The sequence below is a fragment of the Cryptomeria japonica genome, chromosome 5, assembly GCF_030272615.1.
Source record: "Cryptomeria japonica chromosome 5, Sugi_1.0, whole genome shotgun sequence".
Lineage (NCBI taxonomy): Eukaryota > Viridiplantae > Streptophyta > Pinopsida > Cupressales > Cupressaceae > Cryptomeria > Cryptomeria japonica.
The window spans coordinates 841,341,235-841,360,409 of record NC_081409.1 but is presented as its reverse complement, the minus strand read 5'-3'; the positions used below and the strand labels follow the sequence as shown (position 1 = coordinate 841,360,409).

At 37.4% G+C, this 19,175-nt stretch overlaps 1 protein-coding gene across 5 annotated transcripts in view; it reads left to right on the top strand.

Moving 5' to 3' along the window:
- LOC131042062 (protein BLISTER) overlaps positions 1-19,175 on the top strand; it is a 93,892-nt gene that overhangs the window by 58,983 nt on the left and 15,734 nt on the right. For 2 of the 5 annotated variants that reach the window (XM_057975365.2, XM_057975363.2), the window contains exons 5-6: positions 12,647-12,712; positions 14,042-14,152. In XM_057975365.2, the coding sequence (XP_057831348.1) occupies positions 12,647-12,712; positions 14,042-14,152 (177 nt within the window). The remainder of the gene's footprint in view (positions 1-12,646; positions 12,713-14,041; positions 14,153-19,175) is intronic. The other 3 variants (XM_057975367.2, XM_057975366.2, XM_057975364.2) reach the window with 2 other exon arrangements.

Here is a 19,175-nt window from a genome sequence, read left to right as displayed (position 1 = left end):
ATCTTCATGACGACGTGGCTCCCTCTGAACCTGATATCAACCTTCTGACCTCCTCGTCCAAGGTTACCTCTAATGAAATAATAGGCTCCTTCTTAAGCTGGATGTCAGGCTCTCTCAGAAGCTGAAATGTCAAGCTCCCTCTGAAGCTGAAATGTTAGGCTTCCTCTGAAGCTGAAAAGTCAGGTCCCTCTGAAGCTGAAAATACCATGATCCTTGGAATATGACCATCTTGAGATTAGAACAAAAATCTCCTTGCAGTTTGCGCCCTCTCATTGAGAGAGCCCTCTTGTCTCAATTTTAATATTTTCAGTGTTGTAGCGATCAAGAGGTATGTTGGAGTATACCGCAATTCCAAATCTCCCCTCAGTAGAGTGACCAACACCTCCAGCAATATGAAACATAATGATAGCTCAAATACACCACATATTGAGTGTTCTTTCCTTTGAACAAAGCAGAGATTGTAGATTATAGCAATGACAACGATGTGATAAATGATCACAACAAATACAAGCTGATAGGATGCAGATGCCATATAAGAGCAACGACCCAGAGAAGTCGTGATCTTGTCTTTCCAAAACAATAAAGTGGACCTCACACAATGTGATACCCAGATCAGTTGCATTGCAGAGATCCCATTGAGTTTTGTAGGGCCGCTCAAGAAATCCGAAATAGGAAGAAATGAAGTCGCAACTTAGAGAAAGGTGTAGTCTTCAAAAAAACATAGTTTGAATAACACCAAACAATAAACAAGCAACCCTCCCAGAATCCTGAGACCTCCTGTGAGGGAGACGGCCTCAGACCTTGCTTTGATACCATGTTAAAGATAGAATCAGAAAGGTAAGACACAAAAATCTGAAACTTAGAAAATCTCACAAGAACAAGATACACAAAATTTTATCTTGGGATAACCCTCCACCTGAGGTTGAAAAACCCAGCCACACCAAAAATCAATCTTTATTATTGGCACAAATTTGATACAATGCTTTCACTTTGACAATCAACAGTATAAGCCAAAAACTTCTGAAAATGATGATTTCTACCATATATACGACATATAACCTTTCTATAATATGAAAGAATCACACATAAATTGAACACATAGAGACAATACAGAAAGACCAATGAAGATGCAACAATTCTGAAGAAGATATCATTTCTTAAAAAGCAACTACTCTACAAATAATCATCAACACGTATATTTATATTGTCCTTCTTAAGAATTTCATCGCTCACGTCGACAACCTGCAAAAACACTCCTCTTAAAGAAGAACAAGTTCACGAAATAGATAACTCGAGACGGAGAAAGGCGGAAAGCTAAGACGTCATAAACTCGGCGACAATTACAAAGAAAACCGTAACTCCTCCCGCACCAACATGAGCCACATAGACGAAGACACAAATGAACACTGACGAAAGCCACAAGGATGAGGACACAAAAGAATCTCTTCCCCGAAGGAATACAAAGAGAATAGGAGAAGAACCAACGGAGATACAAAGCATTCAAAGGTGCACAATCAAGAATAGCAGAGACATATATGAAAAAAACCGCTGCCAGCAAGGACGCAGAACAGTGACGGTGAACAACTACATAGAAGAAACCGACAGATCACAAGGAAGATGAACAAATGAAGACAATAGCACAACCATCACAGTTAAATAAAATCCCCTGCAGCGTACGCAAACATTAACACCTAAGATCAATGATGATGATGAATGTTAATTAGATAGACAAACTCCCTCAAATCAATGTTTGCTTCGCTATGATGACAACAACTACGCAAACTTGATGCAATCTTCTAAGGAAATAGAAGATTTTCATACTACGAATACATCACCCAAACACCCAATGCTGGCGCAACTTGAACAAGTATCCACAATTGAACTTAGTATAATAATAAGGTTTAGGTTAACTTTGCAATGTGGCTTACAATCAGAAAACCACAAAAAGTATGAATAGAGGAATTCATCACAATATCTTCTTAAGCATCCACCATGATCAATGAACTTTATCTAATTTGAGGTTATAACAAGAAACCATGCAATATGTAAAAGAAACACCACTATCCACCATAAATTCAATGAAAAGTATATTTATTTACATGCCTTGCAACAATTTCTGCCTTCTCTTCGTAGTCTACTCTAACTACTAATGATCTATTGATCAACTATTCTCTATCAACCCCTACAAATGAGGACAGCAAGCCTTATATAGACTTCCCTTTACAAATGAATGGCCAAGATCAAATCCAAATCAATGGCTAAGATTACAAGATAAAACCCTAATTAGGGTTAGTTTAACTAACTTTGCATTACATTCAATGCTTGATCAATGATAAAATTACATTTTAGGGGCACATGTTCAACATTGAATTCTAACCAATAGGAATTGAGGCTAGGTAAGATAAACAATATTTGATGAAGTGACATGTGTCACTTGCTCCACTCTTGAATGAGTCAAGTTCGTTGAACTTGGACATGTTGACCTTGATTGATGAATGAAGGTGAGTTGTTACCACTTCAGCTTACTCCTTGTAACTCATCACAAGTGTTTGTGGTTGAGCAATATCTCTTGATACTCAACATTTCAAATTGCTCCTTGATGAATGTGACGATAGTGGGAGTTATTCTTGAATTGCATCATCTTATCTGATTTGATCATTTTCACTTATCCTTCTTCATGCGTGGGAATTCATCTTATGATGTATTTCACCTTTCAACCTTGGAATTCTTCTTCATGACCGCTATTGACCTTGATCCTTTATATTGATGTAGGGATATCTCCATGGTGTACTAGCCTTAAATCTTGGATTTCTGGACGAAATTCAACATAATTGCTTAATTTCCTCCTCTTCATTGTTCTATCTAGATGTTGTGAGTCTTCCATTGCATCATTGTGAAGTTCTCTCCCTGCTGTCTGTGAAGATAGATGATATTGTCTCTTGCACTTCTCATCCTTCATGCTAGTGAATCTCGACTCCTTCACCATCTTGCTGAGTCTTGCATCCGATCATGATCTGCACCTCTTCACTGGCTATGCTGATATTCTTTCTTGAACCTTGACCTCTGCAAGCTGCTGAGATGTCCTTCACCATAATTCAATCATCCCGTGCTTCTCTCCTTGCAATTTGCTGTTTGCTGATGAAGTTATCTCTGAATGTTCCTCCTCTGCCTTGCTGGTTATCATCCCTATGCATTGCTTGAGCTCTTTCACTTGCATCCACCATCATTCCATGCATTGCCTTTTGCATCAGACATGAAAGACAGAGAAAACACCTAATTATGATTGTGAATGGATTACAAACACATAAATGGTTGTTAACAAGTTCTGATTTCATTTTAATAGTCTGGAAATGTGCATTTTCAGATGTAGAAATTGTTTAAAATCAGTACATATATCTTCCTTCTAACAATTTGCATCTTAAGTCTGATTTGCCTTGATCACCCACTCCTCCATCTTGTTTGGTCTCTTGTTTGATTAGACATCATAATGTTGGAATTACTCTCATTAAGTCGTGGATTTTGTCTGCCCATGGACAAACCTACTGCTATCCACCTCCAAGTCGTGGATTTCTCTACTTTGTGGGATTTCCTAGGGTTATGGATTTTGGAGGGTCATGGATCTTGCTACTTTGTGGATTTCCTAGGGTGGTGGCTCTTGCTACTTCGTGGATTTCCTAGGGTTGTGGGTTTGGAGACCCATGGATGGCTCATCATTATTCAAACTTGCAAACTCCAACACTTGGTCAATTAATTTCGCTTCATCATATTGTTGATCCTCATTCTCCAAATCAAGGATTAAGTGGGTTCATTGTTTCTCCTTCATTTTTTGGATCAATCATGCCATTTTCATGCTTGAGTTGTGGATTTTAGCACCTCATGGATTGATCATCATCGTTCATCCTCATCATCAAGTTTTCTTCATTCAACCTACCTCAAGACAAGCTTAGCATCACTCATCAAGACTTAGGGATTGCACAACTCCTCATCATTATTACCTTCAAAGATCTTCAAGTCATGGACTCTCTTAGCTTGTGGATTTTAGCAACTCAAGGACATATTTGCTCACTTAACCCCTTAGGTCGTGGATTTTAGCACTTCATGGATGTGCTCAATGACTTCTACCTCAAGTTGCCTTCATTCTTACTTGCTCAAGTTGATCATCTAAGACTTATGCTTGCAAACTTGGAAGATTCTAAGGATGAATTCATTTAGTGCCACCTTTACTCAACATTACCCTCAAGGTCCCTAGGTCGTGGATTATGCCCAGGCGTGGATTCCTTGAGGTGGTGGACAAACTCACTCTCACATCTTAAGCTCACTGTTTTCACCAAGTGGGAGATAGCATCATTGTGAGGTTGACTTGGTGTTGCATTGTGTTGTGCCTTGCACACACTCCCCATCGTCGACAGGGGCCCCCTTTCTTCATTTTTTTTCGTCTCGTCCTCGCTTGAGGTCCCGAGTAGGGAAATTTTGGTAAATTCGTAGAGAGAAGATGCAGCAGTTAGGAGTTTGAGCGTTGAGAAGATAAAGCGAAAGGGAAAGAAGGCCGAATTTGAAAGCATGGGGTGAAACGAGAGATAAAATTGCACCCTTTGCCAATCCATCCGAACTCCAAGCTAGACAGAGCTTTGGTTAGTCAAAATCGCACCATCAACATTCATGGTTCAAATCTCTTCAAATACGCTAGGTATGTTACAAACGTTGCCCTCCAAGTGGTTAAAGTATTGTGATTGGCTATATTGATTGACCTAGGGTCAGAAGGTAAATGGCAATGCAAGTAAACTTTAAAGATTACAACCCAAGCGAACATCAGCGCAACCATTAACTGTCAAATTGGCCCTCTAGCCAAAAAAATCTTCAGACTTAGGCAAAATTTAGGAATTTTGTTCCAATCGGCAAAACGTAGAATCATCTTTTCAAAACGCACGTTCAAAACGATTAGCACAAGCAAAATTGAAAAATTAAACGCTGAAACAAACCAATAACATTTGCAACTTTTTTGTCATCAGCAGCATAAAGAGCAACATTTTGAAAATTTGCTTAAACCAACAACTAACCAAAATGACTGATTTTCAAATTCAAATTGCATTTAATCCCCAGCATAGAATTTAAATTGTTTAAAAAGCCTGTTTCAAAACGTTTTCAAATATTAAGTTGTCTAGTTGTTTAACAATTTTGTATACTAACGTCGTCTTCGGGCATTATTAACCTGTATTTTCGCATTAAAATCTGTTTGGTGTGTCTGGGTGTGTAGGATAAATGCCGAGGTAGGCGACAAAATCTTCAAAGGCACCCGCTACGTCAGGAGCATTGCAGACCTCCAGAGTTGACATCCATTGTAAGCTCGAAAAAATGAAATATCAATATCAGGGGGGGTGATCAAAGAGTCAAAAGTCCAAAGTAGTTGGGACAATATAGGGGATACAAACCTCGGGCACAGAGATATTCAGGACTTCAAAAACAGGGTGCACTCTCCCAATGCATATGGCAAACCCAGACAGATGTTGGAGAGTGGTATTGCTCAGGCTATTGGTTTCCCACCGACAGTACAAAATTATGAGCTTGTGGTTGAAGCCGCCAATCACTACCAGCCTGAAACCAGATTAGTGGTGGTAAAGGGGATGGTAATGGCTGACTTCACACCTGAGGCTATTGGAGAAACATTTGATATCCCGCTTCTTGAGCGTGCCACTACAGTAACCATTGACGAAGCCCAACTCGCTTATGACATGAGTCCTAGTCAGTGCAAAACACTGATAAATGAAGAATGGCTTAAAGAAAGAAAAGCCCCAAGCACTAGGATCGACAAAAAGACCCGCAAAAGTGAGTTCAACAACGAATATGGCGACATGGTTACCTTACTCAACTGGGTCATGGGAGTTCCCCACTCCAACCTATTTGAGGAGTGGATGTTCTATTTTACCGAGCAAGTCTTCAGTGGGAAGGCTAAGTTTGACTGGGCTCAGATGATCAGTGACAACATTCATACACAACCGGTTGACCTCGAGAAAAAAAAATACTTCACCATGAACTCCTACTTAGTCTATATGTTTGCTCGGCATCGGCCGCTACCAGGATTGATCAAAAAGGGTGAGATTGGGAACAAGCCAAATCAGTTGAAAGTGTATGACTGCTACCCTCAATTGCATTACTATAACATGGCTCATAGAGAGAAAAACAACATTGTGCATGCAATTGGTCAGTATGAGCGTGTAAATGACGCTTTTACAATGCGCATGGTCAGATTGATGCAAGGGGGGTTACACATAAGATTATCAAAGCAGGCTACCACACTGATTTGGAAGTACGGTGCGTGGTTCATTCAGTTCCCTCGATTCTCGTACATCAGAATTTTAGGCTTTGAGGGAACACCGTATCGACTTCCCCGTTACCCATCAGACAGATTAGTCCTCATGGAGGTTGCAAGATAGGCACACCTAGCAGGCAACATACTTAGGGACAAAAAGCAGTCGGGATTCACATTCCCTATGATCATAGGCAACCTTGATGTGCACTTCAAGAATTTTGTACAAGCCGAGGAATAATTCAACGAGCTGGCATCATATTGCTTGCAGGAGCACTTCCCTAGGAAGTACTTCGATCTTGCTGGATTGGGAAAGAAGGCTTATGGCAGGCATTACAACGCTAAGGCGTCCATAGAGGGATATTGGAAAAATTGTCCAGACGACTTTGAGGTCTGCCGGCAGGAATACTCAAGATTGAGTGTTCAACAAATGTGACTTTATGAGTATCGCCAGGTTCTAGATCAGGTATCCGACTATGGGGACTGCTTGTAAATTCAGGAGTATGAGGCAGTCAAAGACCCAATCACGGACTTTGAGGCCGTCATGAAGGGTCCAAGAAGATACATTGACAATTGGCTATCCCAACAGATAGAGAGGCTAACCCATGAGGGGACCCAATTTACCTATAATATGATGGGTAGTCTGGATTTCCAGTCTTTAGAAGACGAGGGGACATCAAGTGCGCTAAGGGAGGAGGTTGAAAAACCTGAAAAGAAAAGAAAGAAGGCAAGGGCCAGTAGGGGAACTTGGACATCAAAAAGAACAAGAAGGGAAAAAATACCAATCAGGAGGCCAAAAGTTACTACCTCATCCAAGGATCCTAGTTCGGATGATGATGTAGTCGAGCTTGATCATCTACCAACTCCACCTTCACAAAATGATCCAATTGCGTCAGAGGCAAATGATCCGCAGACGTAAAGTGCGCAAGAAATAGAGACACGGATCATTAGTTTGGGGAGACCTGAAAATCAGGTTGAAGATGGAGAGATTGTGCCAGATCAAGGGACTGACAAACAAGAGCCCACGCAAGGGAGCAGGCATGAGTTGGAATAGGAGGAAGGTGACAACAAGGATGACACCACAGTTGAGGGAGAAAAGGAAGAAGATAGAACCCAAGAACCCAGTAGAATTGAGGGGCAGCCACTACTAGAAGCTACACATAAGTTGCTTAGTGAGGTGGGAGAAAACTCAAAGGTGAGTAAAGGACCGGATATTGCACCCAATCCCCCTTCCATGTTCGATCAATCACAGATAGGCAGTGAATTAGCTGAGGCATCCAAAGAGCAAAGTGGGGATTTGGTAGTCACATCAGGACAAACCATCCCTCACGACTGGTTGATAGCTCGGGCACAACAAAAAGCGGCTGTCAAGCCACCAATTAACCTGGAGGACATATTCTCTTGGATAGGAGAAGTAAAAGCCAAAGGAAAGAAAAAGCCAAGAACTTACTCCAGGATCACCAAGTATGAGCAAAGGAATTGGACAATTCATATTGCTGCTCCGCCCACAGACAAACCATCAGATCAAGTTGCATTAGCCGACTATAGCATCACATCCATCCCGATAGGGAGAACAACCAAAGAACAGGTAAGAAGAATTTAAGGATTCTGTGCAAAATATGCTTAGGTAGCTAGATGAAATAACCGCTGAAAGGGATATGTATCGAGCTCGTGCTGAGCAAGCCGAGGGATACGTAGACCACCTGTTAAGACCGCTGCAACATACTGTTGAGTCCCATATTCCTCCACTTGCGTTGGCACAAAAATTACAGCTGAATTTGAAGGAGTGCACGACACCGCCAAGGCAGTTAGAGAATGGATCCAGGGCATGAAGGCAAGAGGGAAGAGAATCATCGATGATGTATTTGAAGTAACAATCAAAATACATTCAACCCGACTAAAGATGGTGGAGGTAGAGAAAGAGTACGCCAAAATCCAGGAGACGATTGGCATGGCTCAACCACTCATGAGGGCTCTCTTTTGGACTCATGTTCAGATTCCCACGCTGCAGACAATCCTAGATCTCCATAGTATCAACACCTTTATGGAATGGTATTGGATTGTCAACATGAAGATGGACATGGCGGACACCGTCGGAAAAACTCAGGAGTGCGAGGAAGACTTGTCTTGTATTGAGAGCATCGGTGAGGATATCCTTAAGGCATTGGTCATTGGCTGGAAGGATAGCATGGGAGGTGATGATGTAGTGTCGCTATGGAATGGCAGGTTGAGGGTCGATAAAACCACATACTCTGCGGAAGACATAGAACGCATCAGCAGGCTGCATGCAGATATACTGTGTTTTGAGGATCGTCAATCAGATTGGCGCGAGCGACTGAGAATAGTGGACACTCATCTAGAGGGCTCTCGGTTCAAAATGCGTAATCCTCCCATTCCTTCTAATAAGGAATTGTTCCTGCTTTGCGTAAGGTTTCAGGAATATGTTCGGGAAGAGCGCGTGACAAACCGAGACATCTGGAAAGGGTACTTGCAGGAGGAAATCGAATTTTTGGTGAAAGAATCTGCCTTGGGTAAGGAAAACGTGCTTTCATAAATTTAAATCGTTTCTTTTAAATTCCAAATGCACTTTTCCAAGCTCGTTACTTCTTTTCAACTACCCAAAGTCATTGCGGATTTTGAGCTCCGTGCAAGTGCACTTTGTGGGGAGCAACTTTATGTTGGGTAGTTATTAGTTAGTTGGTAGTTGGTAGGGGATATTTTGTTCCTTATTAATAGGTATGGGCAGCCATAGTTTGTAGGATGAATTTGGGGCACTTTTAAGATTAAATCTTGGCCATTCATCCATTTTTGGAAATCTATATAAGGGATTATTTCTCCCTCTTTTTGTAAGAAGTCTAAGATTGTTACTGAAACTCTGGCGAAATTTATGTAGAATTAATGGAAATTAAAGCTGTCTTGTTTCCTTGTGAGTGCATGGTCTCCTTCTTCACCATTTAATTTTCCTATTATGTATTTTGTTTTCAGATAGTATTTTTAGGATAATATTTGACAGAAACCTTGGTGTTCATTCCATTAAGGATTGGCTGATTGCCTTTTCCCCCTGCGTGGTTAGTCTGAACCAATTTATATGCTTAGTTCGGTTGTTAAACATCAAATGAATGGATGCCAAATTCTGCATTTATGTTTAGTAGCATGAAAATCCAACTCCCTTTGAAGATTGTACTAGATTTTACAACATTGTGCTTTATTAGCCGATAATGTTAAATCTGTTTTTTAACGTTTCCGTCTATTTTCCTAAATATGCTATCTTAGATAGATTAATTAGATATTTTCTATCTCTTTCCCATTCCTTTTTTCTTTTTTTTTAATCAAAGTTGAAGCCTAAACATCATCATGTCAAAGATAAAATCTGATGGAATCAAGACTGTAGAGTCTTAGGGAACCCGTACGAACAAAACCGATTCTACCTAACCGTAAGTCCCCTTTGTGTTTCCAGCAAAACACATCTGATCGTTGAGCTATCCTGCAGTCATTATTTGATAGTCGAAACATTGAGGTCACCCCCATTGATCAATTTGAAACAGCATTAGGTATTTCCTTATACAAGAGAGGATAGGTTACTCAGTGAGTAAATTCTATTCTGTGTTAGCCGGAGAGAGTTGTAGCGATACGATTTTAGCCACGTCAACACATTGCTTCTCATAATCATTATAAGTATTGAATCATCTTCATCAAGCACTTCATCTCAGTTGATTGATCTTTAGTTCTTGATTGTGGATATGGAGGGCAAACACTTCATTTCGCCACCTTCACTTAATTTGACCCAATGAACATCGAAGTCATGGATTCTAGTGAGTCAAGGATAGAAGTCACTGCCTCACTTCATAGTTGTGGATTTTGGAAAGTCGTGGACTTGCACTTCAACCTTATCTCCACATGAAGTTGATTTCATCCTAGGTGAGGGTTTCATCCTTGAATTTCCTCTTGGAAATCCACAGAAAACAACTTATACTCTTTTTCACACTTCCCTCATCTTCACTCATAATCTTCTTGAAATCCATTCTCAATGCACTTAGATTTGATCGATCCTTGTCTCCACATCTTGACCCTAGAGTGCCCCACTTGCTTGACTATTCTTCTATCTTGAGACCCATATCTCGACTCGACTTAGAAGCTACATTGTGAAGTCTCATTTGATGAATATCTTGGCACTCACCTATCATCTAACCATTAAGAGCTGCAAAAACTCCAAATCAATTCAAAGGGAGACCTATCGACTGCTATACTGCCTAAGTTAATCACATCTTGATGACAATGCATTGCATCCCCTCACAAGCAAGAGGTTAAAGATACCAAAATTACCACCAAGCCAGATGACTAAGCTAAGACAACTACGCTACCAAGTAAAAAGTGGGGGTAACCATTTGCAATGGGACGATGTGTGAAAACGTCACAACACTAGGGTCCATGGTTAAATTGTCAAGGTTTTATCAACTTCAACTGACTATCTAATTAGTCTTTCAATGAATCAACTCTCAAAGGCTAGGTGACCTGTTGACCTTCCTCTAGTCCAGTTTGTAGTGAGCACTGGGTTTTATGAATGTATGGCTTATCACAAGAGCACGATATTAAGTAAGATACTTTTTCTTCATTTATGGTCAATAATGTCTCTTGGCTGGTTCCTCAGTTTGCTTCTAGTGTTGACTATAAATGTCTCTTGGCTGGTTCCTCAGTTTGCTTCTAGTGTTGACTGGTTTAAATTTGTTTTTAAACTGTTTCTTTTTAATATTCTAGCAAACTTATCTGAGCTGCCTTGCAGGCAGGAAAGCCATCGTATACTGTTCATCGGTTTGATTATTCTCTTTTTTCTTTGGACCTCTGTTTGCCTGTTTTGCTGCTTTCTTTATTTTCTATTTCTTATAATGCACGTCACTATGAAAATACCTATTTGTTTCTTTATTCCAAGCAATTGTTCTTTGGGTTTGAAATTTTTCATTGTTCCCTTTGTTAGGCATTTTTCTCTATCCTGTTTAAATGATCTTGGATTTTGCAAATTGAGCAAATGAAAGAAATTATATTATCAAATTGGTTTTGTTGCTGGTTAATTAACATGAGTAGTAAGGTTAGTGATAGATTTGTTGAGTAGGGATTGGAAGAAGGGTCTTTGGAGAAAAAGTACAGAGAAATTGGCCATGGAGTAAAACTGCAGGAAATATTATCTTGGGAAAGTTCTCCACAAGTTGCCACTTTTTGTTCATACATTCGTTCTATTGTTTCTTAGAGTTCGCTTTCCTGACTGATAATTCTCATTGTGCCCTAACAATTTCTAGCTACTGCCAAATTTAATTTTAGTGCACTATTTGAGACATGCTAGTGAAAAACTTTTTAAAGTTGTGGTCTTGCTTGATATACATTTCAAACTATTTTTAGTAAATAATAAATGAAAGCTATTTAATTATATTTAGAAAGTATTGATAATCTGGGAATTTTCAAAGTTAATTGGTGCTGGTCATCATTGGTGGACTGATATTAGCATCTCCTGTATATTTAATGCCACTGTGTGCTTTCATGGGATGATTCATGTAAATAGTATTCTAGTGAGTGCTAAGCATTTATTTGTTTGTTTCTGAACTTGGTCTTCATGTCTGCAGTGTTTCATTTTATCCTTTTAGATTTTATATCGTTTCTCTTAATGGGATCTCAAACAGTTTAACTTGGGAAAATCAGAATATGTATATGCTCTATAACATCTTCAAACATTTTACATATGATGCACAAGTTTCACTGAGGTGGACATGAGGGAAGGAACGTTAAGGGCTGTTCAGAAATATGGCACCTTTTGACAAGTGAACCCTTGTGACCATGACTAAAAATGCTGAATCATATGGTATTGTGGACGAGTAGGGTTTTGTGATCCCATGCATTCTAAAGAGACCCTTATGTATGCCTTAGTAACTCAAAAAATATATCTACTATTAATGATATTTGGTATATTGAAAACTTCAGACGAAGTGAGTTTATTAACTATTTTTTGTTGTTCCATTGGTAATGCTGAATTGAAATCCATAATGAATAACATGGTGATTTATGTAAATTGTAGTTTGAGGCTTGTTCTGAAATGAGTTACATGTACTTCTATAATTATTATATAATATATCTTTATCAAGCTTCCATAAATCTTACTTGTGTATAGTAATAGTCAGTTTGTATCACTGTTTTTTGGAACTCTAGTTATCTCTGTAAATTTCATCATTAATTCTATATACAGTATCTATTGATGTAATGCACATTATTATTTTTTCTGTCCTGCTTAATCACAATAACTAGCATCTAGAGTTGTATATGATAATACTCTTTTAATACATTGTCAGGGTGTGACAGGGTGCAGTTGTAAGCCAATTAAAATCTGATTTGGAAAAACAACAAGAGGAGATCAACGCTCAGGTGGTAAGTTAATAGTTGCTTGATTCAGATTGTTGATTCTACACGTTTAATTCATTTATCATGTATCCATTGTACTTTAGTCTCAGAAGGTTTTGCATTTTGCCTAAAAACTTTCTGCTCTTCTGCCATTATGGAAAATAGATGTGGTAATCTGTAATAATTTTTAGGATGTCGTCTGTCTGCATTTAATATAGCTGCAGATGTTTTTGTCAAGTCTACCAGTCAGTCTTTTGTTAATGAACATGATTTTGGCTATGCTAGACCATATGGTTAAATATTGATAGAACAATGAAAATGAAATAAGTGTCACTTTCTTTGGATTGTGGTGAATATTAGTAGGCTACACACAAAATGTTCTCAGATCTCAAAAGATGGACATTTTATATCCGGTCTATAGCATAGAGAGCCTAACACTTTGAATAGTTGATTCCATTTGGTTCACTTCACGGATTTAGCTAGTTCATTTGACTTAATCAAGCATTTTATTTTTAAGCTGGAGATTGTTGAATATTATCAGTAGACATCAGATAGTATGTGTGTAGGATCAGCATGCAAATGCCCGAGACTGAATATTGTGAAACAGTGTAATAATGCACCTGTTAGGGCTATTATTGGTTTCCCGAAAAATTCTTTCTTGTAGAGGAGGCACTGCTTGAAAATTTTGTTATTTTGTCCTGTTTAGTGTCAGGGCTTTAATCACATTTATGCCTATAATCCTCTACAAAAAATATTTCTCAAGAGATTTCTATATATATTTACTAATGCAATGTTTCTTCGAGTTTCCAGGATGGGGAAATGCTGGGACAAGGTTTTGGGGATTTTAAAATAACTTAAATATGCTTAAACCAGATGGAATTTTAAAAACTAAATACAATTGACTGCATTTGCAATGACATCCTACCCCATTTAGGTTTTTAGCGTTTTTTATTTTTTTGTGCCAAATGAGCAGGCTGTCCAGTCCTAGAAAATGGGAGTGTACCCTCCAAGTCCCCACACAGGACATGAGGACGTGTCTGCAGGAACACGAAAACTTAAATGCCATTCAATAGTATATTAGTGCTATCTATGACACCTATTGGATTCGTTGATGCAGTTTGCTGACCCAGAGTCAGTACTGCTTCTGTTTCATTTAGATGATTGGATTTTTATTTATGATGTAGCCTTTGGTAGTATATATATGAATCACATCTGGATATTATGGCTGATGAGCTTGTCATTGTACATTTTGTTTTCTCAATGATACAACTGTATATTTAGAAAAAAAAGTATGACGTGTTGATGCCTTGGGGCCCGATGTTTACCTGGTTGACATATTTCTGTTTTGTGAGGCAGTTAGTGCTAAATACATTTAAAATGGAGTTCGACAATGCACAGCTTGAGTGCAGCGCTGCAGATGAGCGGGCAAAGATGCTTGCTTCTGAAGTCATTAGTCTAGAAGAAAAGGTATTAGTTTGGCTTTTTGAACTTTTTTTTGGTGTTTAACATATGATTGGATTGTCACCTATGTTAGAAATAAGGCTTAATAATTTCATTTGCTTAAATGAATCTTATTGGCAGTTAGGAAAAGCTTTCCTGATGAATCAGTGAAGTTAATGCTTGTCATACTTAATTTTAGCTCTGAATGATCTCTTTTAAGTACATACTGAACATTATCTTTAACGAGGCTTATCCACTCTACAAGGGAACTTCTTTCCATCCATTCTGTAATGTTTTTTAGGTTTTATTATTTATATTAGAGTTCATCTACCACCTTGTTTGCCAATGATGGATCTTAGTAAACTCATAGGGTTTCTATGTAATGTGCTGTTTATGCAAATAAACACCACTACTATCAAATGCTAAGAGTACCTACAGCAATATTTTAGAGAATGATGGAAATAAGGCTAAAGGCAAGTAGATGAAGCACCTAATCATCTTATATAATAGTAAGGTTGGCATGAAAATCTGACATGTTAGAAAACACTTCTTCAACAGATATGTATTGATTTTTATTTTTCAACAATAATGAAATTAATGAGACAAATTATTTAACAAAATGTGAGCACGAATTTTAAGGTCGTATCACACATTGTAATGAAACAACTTACAGAATAGACGAATATGATAGGAAATATACTGCAAATACTTGATATTAATATGTTGTTTTTAGGGGTCAACCTACTAACCACATTGAGGGGGGTACCTCCCATAGTCTTCAACATGAACACAATACTCAATAGTCAATACCATGATAATAACTAACCTCTACCTCTTACATATACCGTACTTCTGCTTTGGATGCCACCAAGGCTGACTTAACCACCTATATAGAACTATATTAATGATTATGCAACTTAATCAAGAGTTAAGGTAGCCACAAAAAAACTACTCCTAACCCTATGCACCTATAAGATTAAGGATGAACCATCCCCACTCCTCTTCACACAAGCATTGTCCTTGACATTAATCAATTGTGGATGCTTCTACTTAAAATCTTTATCTTCTCATGTGATAGCTTTGACAAGTTGCTTCGACAAGCAAATACATTCATTTAGTGAATTTTTCTATGATTGTTTGAGTCCAAAGCTTCTTCATGTGTCTCTGGAAAATAAACTCAGGCTTCAAGCTGGCTCTTCCCTGTACATCTAGCTCAGGTAGCACTGATTGTGTTGATCCCCTTGTCTCTTCTCTCTTCTCTATGCAATTGCTGGTACCTCTTGTTGGTGTTGAATGTGTTTTCTATTTGGGGAAAAAATCGGCAAACCAAAAGTATAAGATTTTTTGAAAAAATTGGCAAAAAATTGAGAAAAAATCAGATTAAAAAAAAAACATAAAAAATTGTAGAAAAAGAGACAAAAACTATTTTTAAAAAAACTTTAAGGGCATTTCCATAGCAGGAGATATAGAGAGCAAATAAAATAGAGTTTAACCCATGAATTGTAGGAAATATTTTGTTGTTGTTTATATTCGTATTGCTGATTACATAGGCAAATATTCAGTTAACTTTTTAAAAGGGCAGTCACCAAATACACCAAATAGTTGTCTAAGTGTGAGATCAAATATGGGTTAAGTCTATGAAGTAACTGATCCAAGAATTTCTTGTGATTGAGGAAAGGAGTTTTGTAGGGTTAATTCAATATTTTAGAAAGCTTATCAAATCATAATCCACAATTGCAATGCTTTATATCATAGCAACAAAAATCGTTTGGGGAAAAATCAGCAAACCAAAAGTATAAGTTTTTTTGAAAAAATGGGTAAAAAATTGGATTTTGAAAAATCGTAAAAATTGTAGAAAAAGACACAGACTACTTTTTTATTTTAAGCTTAAGGGCATTTCCATAGCATAAAGTCTATATAGAGAGTAAATAAAAGAGAGTTTAACCCATGAATTGTAAAAATAGATTTTTGTTGTTCATATTCATATTGCTGATTACATATGCAAATATTTATTAACTTTTTAAAAGGGCAGTCACCCAAAAGTTGTCTAAGTCTGAGATCAAAGATGAGCTAAGTCTATGAAGTAGCTGAGATCAAAATTCATCAGACGGAGATCCAGCTATTGTTAGTAATTTAGTAAAAGTGGAAGCCATTTTGAAGTGATCCAAGACTTTCATTGTGATTGACGCAAGGAGTTTTCTAGGGGTAGTTCAATATTTGAGAAAGCTTATCAAATCATATTCCACAGTTGAAATGCTTTATATTCCTTGATGGCAATTGATAAGTCTTTTATATGGGGTAGAATTCAACAAAAGACATTTGTTTAGCTGAAGTGAAAGATTAGCAAGCCACTGTTTATGGCAATACCTAGCTTGCAACTACTAGTTTAGATAGAGACAAATTTTAATGATTGTGTGTTGGAGGCTGTTTTATTGCATGTAAGCTTGTTTGTTGTCATTCGGATTTATCTTGTGGAACAGTTTGGATAAATTGCTCACATAATGAATTGTATGTCTTTGTTTGAGCAAAAATTAACTATATCAATTAAAAATTAAAAACCATATATCTATCTCTATATATATTATATATGTCTTAAAAAATTTAGTGTTGTGGTAGAAATACTCCATTGGTGAGGTAGCTACCAAGGTTCAAACCCTTATTGGGCCATTGAGGTCGCGAGCTTTCTGCCTTTGTTGAGTTGTTGAGCTCGTGGGCTTGAACAAGTGAAGTGTGGGGAATGATGACCCCTCGAAAATGGCCTCGTGGGAAGAGATCCTCTATAAATGGTCTCTCTGGGATTAGACCAAGCTAAAACCTGAGTTTCCTCCATCAAAAAATAATATATATTATATATTATATTAAAAATTAAATAAATAAATTATAAATTTTACATTTTTATTTATTTATAGTTTTTTATTTAACTATAAATATATATTCATAGTCTATAATAGTTTAAATTTTAACACTACTTTATAGTATTAATTATGAACTATAGGGGTTCACTCTTTCCTTGTCAAAGTACCATCTATAATAGTGGATAATATTATTAATTTTAAGGTAGTCTATAATATTAACTGTATACTTGTTCGCATCAAAATCCATGGGCTGGGGTGGGGTGTGCATATAGCTTGAGTCATATTGAAGCTGCGACTTAGAGAAGATTTTCTAGCTGCTTCGATACTATCTCATATGCCCCCCACGATTTAGGATGATCGAGGCCCTTTCAAATTTGGTTCATGACCACTATTGCTCCTCCCACTCCTCCCACTCCTTTATTTAGGGATTTTCTAAGGTCAGAAAGAAAACGAAGGGACAAAATAACAAACTTTTTCAACGTTGATTCCACATTGACTTTAATTCCATCTCAGGTCAACCCTATTTCTAAGCAATTTAGTAATTTCAAGAGTTTTTCTAGGGTTTTGCAAGTTTTTACAATGATTTTTTTTTCACTTTTTTTGCCATTTTTTTTTGTTTTTTAACATGATTTTGACATGACTTAAACGCAAAAAATGATTGAAAATTGGGTCAACGATTTTTTTTGGGAATAAATTGGTTAGCTCCAGGATTCAGGATTAATCGGGTAAAATTGCGATTTTTTGCAGACTATTGCTTCTATGCTCTTTAATTTTGAATGGCATGATCTTGATTAGCTTTGTGAGTCAATCTTTGTGGCACATCCTCAACAACTACCAAGTACACTGCTATAATTGTCGTGGATTTGTTGGTGTAGGAAACTTTGACCCTGCTTCTTCGCCTTCTCCTTGCCCTTCTTCTCCTTGCATGTCCATCAATTGCAACAAGTTTCAGCATCCCATATTAATGCCAGCATTTGGATCAGGATTGGCCTGTTTGGATGATCCGCCTTAATTGTTTGAAATATCATCTTGTGCCTTTGATGATTTAGATTTCATCTATGTAGATCCTTGGAGTTGGAAATCTTTAAAAATTTGGCAAAACATTACTTGTTCAACCATTTCCATAATATCATTTATCTTAGCTACCCCTTGTATTTGCCTTGCTTTCAGTGGACAAGATTTTGTCCTTCATCTTGTTGGTTTCTTCCCTTATAATATCAATTTTTGTGGTATCCTCTCTTCCACTAATGTATGCCGTTTTCCACGAGTCTTTCCAGGAGTTATTGGATTCCTTCCATTGCCTCTTGTTGAAGCCTCCCTATGCTGCCAACCTAGTTTTCAAAACAACTTACTCAAAATAAATCAAAATAACCTGAAAATTTTACTGTAACATACTAGGCCTAGATCTCATTTTTTTGATAAAATCTCCAAGAAATTCGTTGATTTGTAGCTCTGAGAGAAAATATAATGAAAACCGTAATTTCACAATAACTTTATCAAATCTGTTTCAAATAACGTCAATTTCGGATTGTAGCAGCTTCAATGTGTCCTTGACAACCCTCCAAAAATCAGAAAAAATGACTAATTTGCAGCCTTGGGAGCAAATTTAGTGGAAACCCAAATTTATCAATATCTCCTCCACATTTGCTCCAAATGAACTCAATTTGGATAATAGCAGCTTCAATATGGATTTGGAAACTTGTGAAAAATCAGGAAAAATTTCCTGAATTTGAGAGATGTGTTTCCAATTTGACCTCTTGAATTGAAAAATTGCCTTGATTCTTGCCCTTTTGAGTGTTAGTATTATGCTTTGATACCACTTTTAATAAAACAATTTGCACAATAGAAGAAAATAATAGAAAAAATGCTACAAATGCAGTAATACTTGACAATAATATGCCATTTTGAGGGCGCAGCCTCCTAAACTACATTGAGGGGATACCTCCGATAGTCTTAAATAAGAACACCATACTCAATATCATGATAATAACTCTACCTCCTATATATACCATAATTATTCCTTGGATGCTACCTACACCGACTTATATATTTATTATTTATATAAGACTATATAGTAATGATTATTTAATTTAATTAAGAGTTAAGGCAGCCACAAGATGACTACTCATAACCTTATGCACCTACAGGACTAAGGACATAGCACACATAAATGGCCTTTTATTATAAAACCGAAT